A 16,583-nucleotide genomic window follows, 5' to 3' on the forward strand; every position below is an offset into this window, starting at 1 on the left:
TCTCAGATAACCTCAGATTCACTTTTTCTGTTCTTCTCTTATCTCAGTCCTCTAAAAGTTATTTACACTCATTGGTTCTGTGTCATTCTTGTAATACATAAAATGTTACAACACACAGTGTAAGTCTAAAACCAAAATCACACCCTTGGGAAGCAAGTTGATTTTATTGAGTAAAAAAGAACTGTGAAGTGTAGGAGATTTAAGCATTTATATCTTCTCCACAGATCTTAGTTTACTGAAATAGTTTAATCATTTTCATATAAAATACACAATGCACAAAAAATTCACATATATGTGCTGTTTTATGCAAGAACAACTTGTTTTACACCTTTTTCATGGACAATCAAGCCTTCATTTGTTTATCCTGATAATAATCGCCAATATTGTACTAACAGCAAGAAAAACAAAAATGAAAGACTATCTCATTTTAAAAAGGTGAAATAATTTCCAATTATTCTCCACCTGTAGCTCTATTTTTTAATGAAGCATTTCCTTGTCTTCTAGGTAAGAACCCCAAAATTTTAAGCACACACACAAAAATTCCACCTTCAAGAATAGATAGAGATTTATGGCATAATAGTGGCTGCCATAAACCATGAGAATATTTTGACTTTTAGAAAGCTGATTTCTGTACTCTCGTCTTACAGTTATTTTTCTATAATATAACAATTCAGGGATAAACATATTTGCAATTTCATTTTCATTACACTTACAGATGTACAAACATCCCTCCTTCTAGACTGGTGAACTTAAATTCTTGTTCTAGTTTTGTGTGTTTATTTGCATGTTTTTTCCCCAGTTGCCATCATCGTTACATCTTCTGGGAGCAGTACTTCTTTGCTTGGGGGCTGTATACATTTGGCCCTCGGTTAACAGTTACTGGCTAGAATAGCTTTAACATCTTACGCTAGATTTTTGCTTTTGGTCATCTTTGTGAAAGCTGAGTCAAGTTGGAAAGTGAGACAATGACTACAAATGTTTCATGTTGACAGGGCTCTTCAAAATTTTATAGCTTTTGAGGAAGTTAGAATTTGCAAAAGTGGTCAAAAATGCATTCTGCAAAATTACTTAAGACATTTTCAATATCTAATCCTTGTGAAATGGCATCAGACTGATATTTTCATATTCAACATAAGATTCATAGTGGCAATTTAAAAAATTAACTATTATCCTTGTTATTTTCATTAATACTCAGATGTTACGTGCTGTGTAAAACACTATTCTATTAGATTTGCTTGTCTAATAACATCAAACTTAGATTTTATCATTGGTGCCAGTCTGTCATAAGGAAGATTCATTTACATGAATCTTTACCAACATATTATTATTGTTGTTTACTTTTTGCTCTGAAGTTAATAGTGAATAAAAATTCAATTTGTCGAATTAAAGGGAAAAAACACGTCATGTTTAGAAAACTTCTAATGGACTCAGCTATCTACGTTAAAAATTAAGCAAATAAAAACCATAAGATGGTAAATCTTCATTTATTACAGAGAATTTCTACGACATTGTAATGAGATTCTATAAAAGTGCAATAAGCATTAGATTATATAATTATAACAATATATGTTTTATTGAAAAGTATGCTAAAAATATTTCCATCTACTGTCTCTCAAGCTTTTGTTTCCATTGTTTGTCATTATCCAACTACTTGCAAATATGATGTATAGTTGACATAATTTTTGAAATGTAAATATATAAACAAAGTGAGCAACAGTATGAAAATTTTGCTTTCTGTCCTCGTACCTATGACAAGAATGATTTTTGGTCGAGGTCTAGTAGGATCAAAGACCTCATACTCCTCAATTAACTCCGCAGTCTCTGAGAGGTCTGTGTCACTTTCTATGGAGAATTGATGGATTGGAGGGAGCCGATCATACCGTCGATAAGGAAAGTTTGAATTTTCAGGCATTACTGCAAAAGAGTAAGATAACTTTGAAACGGAAAAAAAAGCACAATAAAACATTTTTTTGCACTTAACCAATTAGTTGAAGAAATTTAAAAATGAAATGAGTCTGATTTTTTTCAACTGGAAGAAGACTCCCGTCCCCTTAAGTCGTCAGCAAACTTTTCCTTAAAGGGCCAGATAATCAACATTGTGGGCTTTGAGGAACAGAGAGTCTCACACTCCACTTAGCCAGGAAAACAGTTGTAGACAATAAATAAACAAATGGGGACTTCCCTGGTGGCTCAGTGGTTAAGGATCCGCCTGCCAAGGCGTGGTACACGGGTTCAAGCCCTGGTCGGGAGGAACCCACATGCCGCAGAGCATCTAGGCCCATGTGCCACAACTACTGAGCCTGTGCTCTAGAGCCCACGAGCGACAGCTACTGAGACCGCGTGCCACAGCTACTGAAGCCCGTGCACCTAGAGCCCGTGCTCCACTGCAAGAGAAGCTGCCACAATGAGAAGCCTGAGCACCGCAACGAAGAATAGCCCCCGCTCACCCAACTGGAGAAAGCCCGCACGCAGCAACGAAGACCCAACATGGCCAAGAATTAAATCAATCAATCAATCAATAAACAAATAAACAAATGGATGTGCTTGTGTTCCAATTAAACTTTGTTTATAAAAAACAGGCAGTGAGGGGCTTCCCTGGTGGCGCAGTGGTTGAGAGTCCACCTGCCGATGCAGGGGACACGGGTTCGTGCCTCGGTCCGGGAAGATCCCACATGCCGCGGAGCGGCTGGGCCCGTGAGCCATGGCCGCTGAGCCTGCGTCTCCGGAGCCTGTGCTCCGCAACGCGAGAGGCCACAGCAGTGAGAGGCCCGCGTACCGCAAAACAGAATAAAACAAAACAAAACAGGCAGTGAGCCAGACTTGGCCATGGGTCATAGTTTGCCAACCTCTGCCCTCGAGGAACCTTCTTAAGTACTGCCTAGTCTTGCTTGGTAGTTGGTATACATCCTAGTCACCGAAAATGGTGCTCCTAGAGTTTTGTAGCACACACCTTCACAACTTTCATTACCATATGCAGCTGCCGATCGAGGCAATGCTTATGCACAACGTGTTTCATTTATCCATAAATATAGATACGCAATCACTATGATCCAGGTACTCTACTGTAGTCCAGTGGAATGGCTTGATGGCATAATGCACAAAAACTTAAGGTACTGTCACAAGACAGGTAAAGAGTAGCAAACAATTTCTGTATTTGGAACATCTTTCAACATCACTTAACTTTACATTCTCAATATTTATTATCTTTAATCTCCTTGATTTAAAAAGGTAACTATGAAGATTTAAATTTACATCTACAACAGCAATAAATCTTTGCTATTTATTGTCAGACATGTTAGTGTGTTGAGGATGGTTCAGTAGAAGAATACAGTAAGAGGTAGTCCTGTCCCCACAGAGCTTACAAACTAGAGCTCACATGCTTATATCTGAGAGCGGTATGCACACCAGGCAGGATAAGTGCTAAAATGAATATCTCTTATGGTAAACACCATAGGAGTTCAATTGATGGGTAGATCCATTTAGGCAGGAGTGCTAGAAAAAGACTGCAAAAGAGGCAGGACTTGAACTTCGAAAGACTAGAACAGGTGATGAAAAGTGGAAAGTATTTCTCAGTTGGTAGAAACGAAACACAAAGACTCAGAATCGGAAATACAAATGACATGTTCAAATAGATCAGAGGACAGAGCCGGCAAGCCCAAGTGAGGCAGATGCTCTCTACCAGCTATTGCTGTTTGATTCATGGATCTTTCCTTCCTCATTCATGTGCTGGTATTCAAGGAGGCAAAGAGAAGCCCTAACTACCCAAAAAGCACCTGCACAAAGGAGACAGAGGTCACCTGGCCTGCCATGAGTAATTTGGCTAAGCGGATTACTGGATTTTAGCATGGCATAATACTCACATTTCCTCTGGGGATCAGGTAGAACTTTCCATTCTCTGTTGATACAGTAAATGAGGTCATTGACTACTGACTCATGGAACTCACTTTAATTCCACGAAAAGAGTGAAGTAGTCTACAGATGACAGTGGATATTCTTTTTTTTTTTAATTTTATTTATTTTTGGCTGTGTTGGGTCTTCGTTGCTGTGTGCAGGCTTTCTCTAGTTGTGGCGAGCAGGGGTTACTCTTCACTGCAGTGTGCAGGCTTCTCACTGCGGTGGTTTCTCTTGTTGTGGAGCATGGGCTCTAGGCGCCCAGGCTTAGTAGTTGTGGCACGTGGGCTCAGTAGTTGTGGCACGTGGGCTCTAGAGCGCAGGCTCGGTAGTTGTGGTGCACGGGCTTAGCTGCTCCGCAGCATGTGGGATCTTCTTGGACCAGGGATTGAACCGGTGTTCCCTGCATTGGCAGGCGGATTCTTATCCACTGCGTCACCAGGGAAGTCCCGACAGTGGGTATTCTTTAGAAAATTCTGGGAAGAGCTATGTCAGGAAAGGCACTAACAATATTATCCAGTTCTGCCTTGAAATTGAACGGCTTCACCCAATGCAGGGCAAAACTCTAAGCATTATCATTGATTACCTTCTTCCCTCACTCTTCATATCTATTCCCATAGACTTCTCTCCAAAGCATATCCCAAATGCACACGTTTTTCTCCATCTCCACTACCACAACTCATCCCCAAGCCGCCATCATTTATCTGGACTACTGTAGACTCTACGAGTTGCTTGCTCCTACACCACAGTCCATTGCTTGAAATGTTCTTTCCTTGTTGATCCCATGGCTGACTGCTTCTTGTCATTCACACCTCAGCTTAAATGTCACCTCCTATAAGAGGACTTTACTGACCTTTTAATCTAGGGTAGCCAGCCAGTTAATTTCAAGGACATCATCCCTTACAATAATGCTCTGCACAGCACCTACCACTTCACCATTGTTTGTCCTCTCCCACTAGAATAAGTTCTATAACAGCAGGGACCTTTCCTATCTGGAACTTTGTATCCCTGGGAGCTAGAACTATGCTTGGCACAAAGTTAGTGTCCAATAAATACTTGCTGAACCAATAACAAAGAGAACAATCTTGCTGAAGTAGATGGTGCCCATGGAGAAAAGCCAGAAGATGGGTAGGTAGAGTGTGGCCACAATGTGGAAGGCCTTGATCACCAGGGTAAAGGGTTTAGCTTTAATCTGGTAGAAAGCCAGTGGAGGTTTCTGGGGGGTAGAGAAATGACATGATGAAATATGAAATATATTTTTTAGGAAAATTAACCTGGTGGTGATTAGAATGGATTTGAGTAGGGAGAAGCTAGGAGGTAGCTAGGGTAGCAGCTAGGAGGCTGTTGAAGTAGTTCACAGGTAAGAGGTGAGGGCTTAGACTAGAGGGGAAATAGGGGAAATGGAAATGAGTGGTTGGATATGAAGGATATGATTCGGATTCAGATATGAGAGATGACAGAAGATGACAGCTCAAAAACAATTGCCAGGTGTCAAGTCTAAAACAATAAGGAACATATTGCATTTCATCCAGTATCTTTCTGCCCTCTCTTTTATGCTCTAGAAATACTGGGCTTCTCTCCTTCCTGTCTTTATCCTGGCTTCTTCCTCTATGTCAGAAATCTCTGTTCTCTGTTTACTAGTATACTCTCATCTCCATCCTTCTCTAGTTGACATCTACTCACCTCTCCGTCTCTTAGTATTAGCATATCACTTCCTCCAGGAAGCCTACCCTGAACCCTGGCTTAGGTTGGATCCATCTGCCTGTTAATATGGTTAGTTCTATAGCATATGGTATTTTCTATAGCATCCATTGTGCTTCTAATTATATTTTTAACACCTGACTTCATCACTATAGGGCAGGTGCCATGTTTGTTCATGAGGGCAGGCGCCATGTTTGTTAGTTTTTGGTGGTTACATTCTCGGTCTTAAAAGAGTGTCTGACACATAGTAGTACTCAATAAGTGGAGGAGGGCTGGTTTTGAAGCAAATATGATATGTTTGGTTTTGGACATGTTGAGTAAAGCTGACAATGAGATATTCCAGAAGAAAAGCTCTATGGACAGTTGGAGCTATGGGACTAAAACTCTTATTTGTGAGTAATTATTTGTTCAATTGTATACAAACGGTAGAAAAAAATGGCTGCTCACCTCATATTTACGGTACAATGCTTTAAAGAACTGTCAGCTAATAATTTATCCTTGCTTTTATCATATTTTTACTTAGGAAAGTAATTTGCTTAAAAATTATTAAAATGTTCTATTTCACGGAATAATTTTTCATGATAATTATATATTAGCATGGTTATGTCAATATTTCAGCAAAAAAATGCATGAATCACTTTTTGTTCCTAGACATAATAATAGTGCTTACAGTTACAGGGAAGTTAGCAATTTTGTCAATTTTAATAAGCTATTCTGTAAATCATAGTTAAAAACCTACAAAGCACACACGTGCAAAGCATTTCATAAAATAATATTTTATTATTATAGGATTAATCAGTTTAGAAACCATTTTCTGTCTTTTAGCCTACATTCCAGATATTAAACAGTGTGATACAACATTCTTGTCACCATAATATGTGAAAGGTTTTATTTGATGATTAATTAAAAGATCTCTGAGTTGGAATTCTGGTAAAGTACTAGCAGATATGGAGATTCTAAAATTAACTAGTGATTTCAGTTCTAATGAAAGTTAAATCTACATTTTCCATTCCTATTTTAGCTTATCCTGCTAGATCAAGAGTTCCAAACTGGTCATCTGTGGGCCCAATGTAGCCTCATAGATGTGCTTTGTTCAGCTCGACATTTTTCCAAAATTTGTGCTTGACTCCCTTTAGACAATGATTGTTCACTCTAGGTCTGTTCTCTAGTTTGACCACAGTCTCCACCATTCTCTATTACATACTTGGCCTGCCTGGCTTCTACATATAATCAAGTCAAGTAACAGTATAAAACAGAAGCATTCAAATTTCATTTTGTTACAAAATGGCCACTTTATATAACCAGCTTTTCGACTAAGTGAATGTCACATCCTCTTAGACTTAAATTTAAGAACATAAAAATATCTTAGACTAAATCCAGTAATACCTAAGGTTTGTTAGTGCTTTAAGGTTTAAAAAGAAATTCCCCATATTTATGTCACTTGATTTAACAAGGGCCTAGGGCATGTATTTAACATTGAGCCAGATTCTAACATATGATGACACCCTGGGAAGGAAGTTAGCCCTTTTGGGAAGGCGTATGAACCCTTCAAGCTCACAAAAATATCATTTTATTCACTTAAGCAGTAATTTACCAAGTGGTGTGCTGCAGTGGTAACTGCTTAAAGCTTCTCTCTTGAGCACCCAAGCCCAAATCACCTAGTGGTGACCCTGGATTGACAGGGAAGGAGCCTTCTCCTCTCTGGAGATGTTTCTGAGACAACGTCATTTCTGCTTTTTCTCCCTGCTTGTGTTTCTTAAAAATTAACACACTCTGACTTTTCCCCACATCATGTTCAAATAAAATCTAAGTGGGTCATGACTAAGTAAGATAAAACAAATTAAGATTTATTTCCCCCTTGTATTTATTGCAAATAGAATTGTCTCCGCTTCAAATTCTGTCTGTATAACTGAAACTTTTCATGGTACAATTTTTGAGAATGGCTTAAATTTTGAAAACAGAATGATTTGGGCCACTGGGAAAGAATTAATTGGTTTCCTCTGATTGGAACTGATTTCATTTTGCACATACTATTGTACTTCTCAATTTTATCTGGAGCCCAAAAGGCTGCTTAGCTGATTTTGAACTAATTTTGATAAGCACATATTTCAGAAAGCTGGAATACCATGAATCTCCTCTAGTGAATTCCAGTTCTTAGTTCCAAACTATCCCTAAAACTGTTAAACAAGTTTATGCATCCCATTTCTTTTGTAGCACCCAAATGCCTAATCTCATGCATTGCATTCAGTAGCTGCTAAATAAATCCTTCTTGAGTTAACTGGTATAAACTTTACATGCATTTATGCAGATGCATTAATATGAACTCTGAATTTGGAAACACAGTAATAAGTTAAATCTCTTCTGAGTTAATCAAAAAATGTGGTAGTTATACAATAACTATCAATTCTGTCTGTCAACTACTCATTTATTTGGAAAAGTCTAATTTGCAATTTTAAGAAAAATTCAGTTTGCTAATGTAATTCATTTTACAAAATAACGAAGTCAGGACTTCCCTGGTGGCGCAGTGGTTAAGAATCCACCTGCCGATGCAGGGGACAAGGATTCGAGCCCTAGTCCGGGAAGATCCCACATGCCACAGAGCAACTAAGCCCGTGCGCCACAACTACTGAGTCCGCATGCCACAACTACTGAAGCCCCCGTGCCTAGAGCCCATGTTCCACAACAAGAGAAACCACAGCAATGAGAAGTCCGTGCACCGCAATGAAGACCCAACGTAGCCAAAAATAAATTAATTAATTAATTAAGAAGAATAAACAAAATTAATGAAGTCAGTAAAAAATTTCATTGAGCTTACAAAATTACATACAACGGTATGTAATTTTGTTTGTCTTATCATGGAGGTGATTAGAATTAGTAGCAGAGACAGAATAGTCACATTCCAGGGCCAAATATCCTTTTAGGTGCTGGGAAACCTACTAAATTAAATCATTGCCTACAGTTTGTATGATAGGTTTTAAAGAAAATTGCTCTAAGTATAAACTGTCTATTATTCTACAAATACATTACCATTTCTTAGAAAGGATCTCCGTGACTGCCCTCCATTGAGCGGAGGTAAGGTCTTCTTCTCCTGGCTTACAAATGAATCCCACTTCACCTTGTCACAGCCGCCTAGTTCCTTTACTTTCTGTAAACAACTTTCCAAGTACTCTACTGGGTCTTCAGGCTTAGAACACATCAGTCCATTCAAAAGGCTCTGAAATACAACACAATATGCCCACAGAAAATATGTTTTTAAACCACCTTTGTCAAAATAGTGTATATCCCGTCTTTAAATTCTGGGTTGTTTTGATTCTTTGCATTTAAAAAAAAATAAACAATTAGAGTTGAAATTATGCTCGATTGAATAATTAAAATACCCCCTTAAATTCTTGACCAATTAGTTTTCAGCTCAGCATTCTCTGTCTTTTAAACCATTAAGGCCAACTATACTGTTTAAAATAGAAGAACCTTATCAATATGAGATAAAGTGCAGTGTGTAAAAATGCCCCAGTCATGATTTATCTCATTCCTACCCATCCTTAAAGGCTCCAAGCCTCAGTTTCAGAGGATTTTTTAAGGATTAAAAAATGTAAATATTTTGTAAATATAATGTATTTTACATACATATAATGTATGTAAATATTTGTAAAGTACATATTAAGTGCCTGGAACATAGTAAATAATAAATGTTGGTGGTTGTAATCATCATCGTCATCATCATCATCATCAGGAAGTCTCCCCTGAGCCCTCAGGTTGGCTTGTGGACCCAACACCCTTCCTTGGTGTTCATGATACCCAGAAAAAACTATCTTACCTGTCATTCATACTAAAACCACCAGTTTATGTGTTGGTCTCCTCTTCTAACCTACAAACTCTTCAACAATACAGTGTGGGTCTTATTTATTTCACAATATCCAGCCTCTGACACTTTCCCTCGCACAAGGTAGGTACATACTGAACTGTTCTCTACTTAGAAAAAAAAATTTCACTCAAAACATAAAGACTGAGTTTAAATAAACACATTTGATATATAATAAATCACTACACTATCCATTGATATTACAGAGGAAAACCTGGTGTCTGATATTTCATAAGTATTAATTTCTAAAAATGCTATAAATTTGGAAATGCTGATTCCTGGGAACTGAACTGATGTGCAAAATATTTTCCTTTGGAGTATTTCATGGAAAAAGCATAGAGGATTATTACCACCATTATTAATGCACAAAACATACACCCTTTGAAAAGCTGACATCTTTCCTAAATACAGTATTTTATTTTCAAATTATTCTTGTGCAATTTGCTCTAAATGGTAGGCAGTTCCTACCAGGTACATTTGTTCTCTGAAATCCTAAATAACGTAGGTTAGAATGTTCAATCAGAGGAGTTCAACTGCAGAGGGAGCAGAAAAAACTAACCTGGGCATCCACAACCAGTTTGTATGTCAGGGTCTGTGCTACACACACACACATTGCGTTTAACTCCTCGGATTCCTCCTACCTCAATGTAGCTAACTCTGTGGCAGGGCTTACTCTGTTTCTTTGCATGCTTTAGCTTACCCAATGCACTTTCAGCCCTATGTGGCACTATTATCACCATTTATAGACTAGGAAATCCTGGCTCAGAGATGTTAGTGAGTTGATCTAGGTTACTCAGCTAGAAACTCGTAGGCCTAGGATTCCAAGTCAATGGTTTTGATTCCAAAACCCATATATTCCTCTCTCTACATCTTGCAAAACTATGATATGGGATTTAAAAAGTGCCAGATTTTCTGTGCCCCATACATAATCCAACTGCAATTCGAGTCACTCAAGATTAGGTTTTTAGTTTTTTGATCCCTATTATTGCCTAAAATGAGTGAACGCACTCAATAAAGATTTTTTTTTTTTACTGGAAAATATGGTTCCAGCCTCCCTAAACATATCTGACTCCACAAAGGGTACTGATTTTAGAAGGAGGAATGAGGTCCACTCCTTCATAGATAATTTAAATCCATTCTTCTAACAGTCAGCCAGAATCGGGGATCCAAAACAACCAGCAAACATTTTTTACTCGGTCTACTTGAGTCAACCCTTTGAGAAGCTGAACAATCTAATTTGACTTGCCCCAGTATTCAAATTAATTGCCAAATCTTTGCTCTAAGGTACAGCGATACAAGATCAATATATACACCATAAGGTTAACTAGAGTTAAGAACTCATCTAAAAATGGAAACACATTTCAAACTTGAACCTACCAGAGATATCCCATTTAGCCCATATGATGTTTCAAGTCAGAAAGAAATCTGAAAAGGTCAGTTAGATACAGCTAGTTGCTTGACAATATGTAGATTCAATAATCAATCACTTGGTCTACAATGGTGTCTAGTATCCACAACTGTGCCCAATGTTTTGGGCTTGATAGATATCTAACTGCTAAACTTTGTATGCCTAGAAACTTTGTATACCTACATTGTGGTTTTGAGGGAGAAAATCTCCCTCAAACTTAAAGTGTTTGGTTTAAGTTTGGAAACTTAAAGCGTTTGGTTTAAGTTTGGAAACTTAAAGCATTTGGTTTTGCTGTCTACACTCATCACATGGAGAACTGCCAAGTTTTAGTTCTCTCTTGTGCTGTGCACAGCACAGATTCTTCTTACTGGAAGGATGGAGCTTTTGGAGGTCACCAGCAGTCTCCTTCCAGCTTCCCATTGCCTTGGATTGCATTTAAGTACACTGTATATCTGTATTTCACCTAAGCAAGTTTACTTCCCTTTCTGGGTGTGCACTATTTTAAAACATCACATTCATATGCAGAAAAGCCAAGGAAAAGCATAGCACCTGAACAAAAATGCCTGCCATCACTTATTTGCACAGTGTAGATTTTCATACACAAGCTATCAAAATCCTCTGTGGTTACCAAGGCGGAAAAACAGTATTCACATTTATATAGAAAAAAAGGTGTACTATTAAGAAGCACTTTGCAATCAGGTGGCCCTGCTGCAGATGTTTCTAATTACTCTTTTAGGGATGACATTGATCTCAGTAGCAGTATTTATGACAAAACCCTTCAAGCTCTTCATCTCCATATTTAGTTTTTGAAAATTAAAAAAAAGAAAAGAAAAACTCTTAACGAGAATCCTGCATACCCCCAAGACCTGTCCTTATGCAACACCTCCTGATTATTTTCAAATACTAGTAACACACTTGCTAGATTGGGGTTTCACATACTAGGCGTGTGCTCAGTGGGTGATTTACCTGGAAATCTTGTCTTCAGATGGACCTGAAACCGGTGGCTTATGGAGGTGAGAGGAAAATGGAGATCTGTAATTATGGCGGCCCATTTAAAGATAATTTGGGAAAACAGAGACAAGATTATTTTCCCAAGTAGTGTTATAAAATTCCTTTTAGCAGAACAAACCCCCCAAATAGGAGAACGAGCAACGCATAACTTTTAGTTTACTGTATCAGTCCACAGTCTATCACCTTTCAGAAATGGGGGAACAGGTTTCAGAGGTCGCTCTATGAAGCTTGGCTCGCTTCCATTTTTTTTTTTTTTTCCCTTAACCTAAGTAAAAACACATAGGATTCAGGAATGTTCTAAAATTCAAATACGGAGAGATCCGCGACGTAGCCTATGGTTTAGAACTAACCAAGGTTCTAGTTCATCCATCAAGCCTCCTCTCCCACATTCCCAAAGTGTTCCCCATTTCCCGGGTCTCTGGTGCAGATGATGCTGTGATGCGGTCGGAAGACAGAGCAACAGGAGTCACGCCCGCCTCGCCACTCCCTCTCCGATTCGCCTTCTCTACATGGGTTGATGAGGACAGGCGAAAGCTATGGGCTGGGGAGGTGAGAAAGGAGAACCATCCCTTCCAAGGTGACGGGAAAACGTGCTCAGGAGTTCATTCACCGAAAGCGCAGAGCAGCGCTGGGTGAGAGCCACCCGGGAGGTAGCGCTGCACTTGATGGGTTTGGATTTGTTTTTTGCATCTTCATCCCTCTCTCCCAAGCTGTCCCTGTGGTGGGCTGCGTTCGTCCTCACTTCCCCGTCAACGCGGGGGTCCCAACCCTCGGCGCGCGAAGGGACTAAGGCTCTCGATTCCCAGTTCCGAGTCCTTGCTGGCTGCTGGGCGCCAGCGTACCCACCTGGCCTGATCCTCACCCCGGGAGAGCGCGGCCGGCCGCTGCCAGCAGCCCATCCTGGGGGTCCACATGGGAGGGATGCGCTGGGGGCAGCCTGCTTCCAGAACCCTGTTCGAAGACTGAAACTTGATTTTCGAGATGGAGGCTTCTGAGTCCAGCCTTCCGACAAGGACCCCGCAACCCGCCAGACAGGCAGCTACCCCTGGGCAAGCAGGCGAGCAAGCTTCCGCAAGCGTCTTCACTTCCGTGCCCCGCGTCGGCAAGGTGGGACGGCGAACGGCCTCTCACCCCGAGCCCCGGGGAGGCCCTCCCCGACCCTCCCGTCCTCTCTGCCAGACCTAGCCCCCTACCTCGAAAAGCTGCGGGATTTCCCTCCGGGCCAGATACTCCTTGGCTTCGTTGGTGTTCATGGCTGTTCCGCGCGCGCCCTGGGGCGCAGGCGGGAGGCTCCCGGGCTGCGGCGATCAGGGCTGGGGCTGGCGGTGTCCGCACCGAACACCGCGCAGCCCTCGCTCTCACGCGGAAATACGCGCTCGGCTCTGCCTACCCAGGCCGGGCCCCCCTCCGCCTCTCCGTGGCGACTGTGGTCTCAGAGCTCCCACCGCCCCCTCCTCGGTGCTGGTCCCCACGCCGGAGCTGCGGGCTCGGAGCCGCGGCTTCCCGGGCTCTAGGCTGCGCGGCCGCCAGCGGAGGGGCGGAGGGGGCGGAGGGAGCGGAGGGAGCGGAGGAAGGAGAACAGCGCGGCGGACGCCAGGCAGCAGCCCGCCCGACGCCAGGCAGCAGCCCGCCCGCCTGCTTGTCCCGCTCGGCGCGCCGCGCTCTGAGCCTCCCGTATGCGGGCGGCGACGGCGGCGGCCAGTCACGCTGCTCGAGCGGAGCATGGCGCGGGGGTGGGGAAGGGTGCGCGCAGGGGGCTCGCAGTCACGCCCCCCGTGTCACACCACCGCCTGGCGCGCTTCCCTGCGCGCGCCGACCCCGGAACGCAGCAACCTGGGACCAGGTGGCCAAAGGAACAGAGTCGGGGTCTGTAGCAATGTGCGACCCTTTCACCTCTCCCGACCCCCCCCACCCGACCCCGACCCCCCTCGCCACACGAGTTACTCGTGCATGCCCGAGGAGCTCCCAGGAAGAAACCTAATTGTCACAGAATTTATCATTTATTCCTAAGGTTACCGGTCTTTCGTAACAGGGAGCTGGGAGTAAGGAGAAAAGGGGATTGAGGGTGTTGACTCCATCCCCTTAAGATAATTTTTAGATCTTGAGTATTTCTATCCTTCAGGAACGTTTTGCTAGCTGGTCTCGAATTTTTTTCCCTGTTAGTGTCACAAATCCTTACAGATTTCAGAATAAGGCCTTACAGTGAGGTTGGAATCTTCCCTAACAGAAGGATTAGTAAGTAATCAACTAGTTAATTATGTCTGTAGAGAGGAATGGGAAGGTGGAGGCGAGAAGTGGGTGGTGGTTGAGAGCCGGAGACGGCTTAAACTGGAAACATGCTTGGTAGGTGACTGGGCGCCACCGTTAATCCGATCGGAGGAGTGTGCTGTTGGTGGACCATGGGCCGTTGGAGCACCCTGGGGTGGGTATGGGTTGATGTGATAAAGCAGCGTTACGGGTCAAGTATCTTCCCATTTCCCCCATTATGATGTCTTTTCATTGCCTGCTTGAAAATGGTCCATGCCACCCTGGGAACATGACCTCTAATTCCATACAAGACCCAACACGTGGGAGGGCATGTCAGAGAGAGGAGGCTCTTGCCATCGGGGATCAGGCCAGGGAGAGAGGCAACACCGCCACTGCTTCCAGGAACCAGTGTCTGGATGTCCATTTCAAGTTCATCTTTTGCAGATCTTTTCTTGGTTTTATTTCTTGTCACAGTATAGACTGCTACTCCTGCCTTCACTAGAGCTGCAGTTTTGTTTTATCCAGGGAGGGAACTCAATAATTAATTGAGTTTTGTAAAGTAAATGAAGTTTTCTGAACATTTGTGAAACCATGTGTCATATGGTAGCCTTAAATGAGGCAGGTGTTCTATAGAAATTGGTTTCTGCCCTCAGAATATGCCATATCATTTATAGTTCCAGCTTCTGACGTTCTTTACCTTGTTTAAGAGCAGGTTTTGACAGTGGTGAAGCATTGTCTGTTCCCTGTGCAACAATGCTTGATAACTACCAGGATCCATGGCCTGAAAGCTTACTTTACAAGCAGGCACAGCTGAGGCAAAGCACCTAGGACTGAAGAGGCCACTTTCTGCTGGACCTTTCAAGGTCACCCTTTACAGACAAGAATCTGGCAGAGTACAGCTCACATCTTCTCTCCTAGGGAGGAATGAATCCTGAATGGGTATATGATTCTAAGTGCACTTTAGTGTAGTCAGGCAAGGATAACAACTTGCTTGTATAAAGAGCGTGGATAATGAAGACTGCATTGCACTAAATATTCTAAGTAGCCTGAAAAAACATAGTAGCTGGAGATGTGGCAGATTTTCAGGTAGCCTCATACACTGACAATCAGTGCTCTTTGGTGTGTTCCAGATGTACGAAAGAAGCAAGTATTCACAATTACTTTTGCAAAGGGAGTTGTAGCCTGTTATGGAAGGGCTATATGGGGAAAGTGTAATGCTTAAAAGCCAGGCTGATTGTTTGGAAGAGAGGCAATAGAAAGGACAAGGAACAACAAATACATTCTTGCCATGGGAAAGCTGGCTCATCTCTCCCTGATATGAAATTCTAAGGGTGGGTAAATAAAGGGTTTCTTTGTTTACTTGGGGATACGTCGTTGCAAGGAATCAAGATGCTTACTGCATACCTAGCGTCTCCAGGCAGAATCTCTTCTGCTCCCATATTGGGAGAGTGTGCTGCGTTATACAGCAGTGAATAAGACATACATAATTCCTCTGTCAAGCAATATACATTCTCCTGGAGAGTGCATGTAAGAAGTCCAGATGGACCATAAGCAAATAAAAATGCAGAAACAACATAAGATAGTGATAAATGAAGAGCAGATAAATAATTAACCCCTCTCCCACCAAAGACATAAGTGAGAACATATCAGATAGTGATAAATGTAATGATGAAAATCAAACATGCTTAACTGTTGATTTGCTGCAAAAGGGTGGAGTCCAGATTCTTTGCTGGAAGTAGCAGAGCAAGTGGGAATGGTGATAACCTTTGAGGGGATAGCTAGAACTTTCCAAAGTTCTTGAGGAGGAGCCTCTTGGTGGGAATGTTTCTCTGGCTCACTGCTGACACACAGGCTATGTCTCAGCAAAGGGCTGAACCTTGCTCTGTCGCTATTAAGCAGCTGTCTCAGAGTAGAGACCATTGACTGCATCCACTTGCGAAGGCTCAAGGGCTCTGCACCCAGGGCAGCAACAGAGATGGTTGGAAGCCATGCTTAAATGCTCATTCATTCCTAACATATTTATGCCATTTATAATTTAAATAGGGCAAGTTTAACTGCAGAAAATTTTACTGATAAAGTGTCAAATATTTCTCATGTTGCAGTTTCTCACCCCAGGAGAGGAGTCTAACGGGATCTACCACAGGCCCTGGTATAGTTGATAGTAATGATATCATGACAAATTTGGCCATAATACAAGGTAAAAATTCATTGAGTGTTATGAGTCAGGCATTGTGACAAGCACTTTATAAAGTATATTGCATATGCCATATTTAATTCTCAAATCAACCTGTGAGATATGTATTACTTGCATTATGTAAATGAAATAACTGAGATTCAGAGAGCCTAATTCCAAGATTATACTAGTAGTTACTATCAATCCAACTGCAAATCCCTATGCATCCTCATTCCTTAGAACTTCATCATCACCATGCCTTTCAATGTTACAAAGGCCTGCAACCTTCCATT

At 41.7% G+C, this 16,583-nt stretch overlaps 1 protein-coding gene across 4 annotated transcripts in view; it reads right to left on the reverse strand.

The window, feature by feature from the left end:
* The window catches only part of AK5 (adenylate kinase 5), a 236,863-nt gene extending 223,313 nt beyond the window's left edge, over positions 1–13,550 (reverse strand). For 2 of the 4 annotated variants that reach the window (XM_004279944.3, XM_049707150.1), the window contains exons 1-3: positions 13,064–13,550; positions 8,620–8,806; positions 1,747–1,914 (exon numbers count right to left, since the gene is read on the reverse strand). In XM_004279944.3, coding sequence (XP_004279992.1) covers positions 1,747–1,914; positions 8,620–8,806; positions 13,064–13,123 — 415 coding nt within the window. In that variant the 5' untranslated portion in view covers positions 13,124–13,550. The remainder of the gene's footprint in view (positions 1–1,746; positions 1,915–8,619; positions 8,807–13,063) is intronic. The other 2 variants (XM_033405965.2, XM_049707153.1) reach the window with 2 other exon arrangements.
* Between the last annotated feature and the right edge of the window lie 3,033 nt (positions 13,551–16,583).

Source organism: Orcinus orca, chromosome 1 (assembly GCF_937001465.1).
Source record: "Orcinus orca chromosome 1, mOrcOrc1.1, whole genome shotgun sequence".
NCBI classification, from domain to species: Eukaryota; Metazoa; Chordata; class Mammalia; order Artiodactyla; family Delphinidae; genus Orcinus; species Orcinus orca.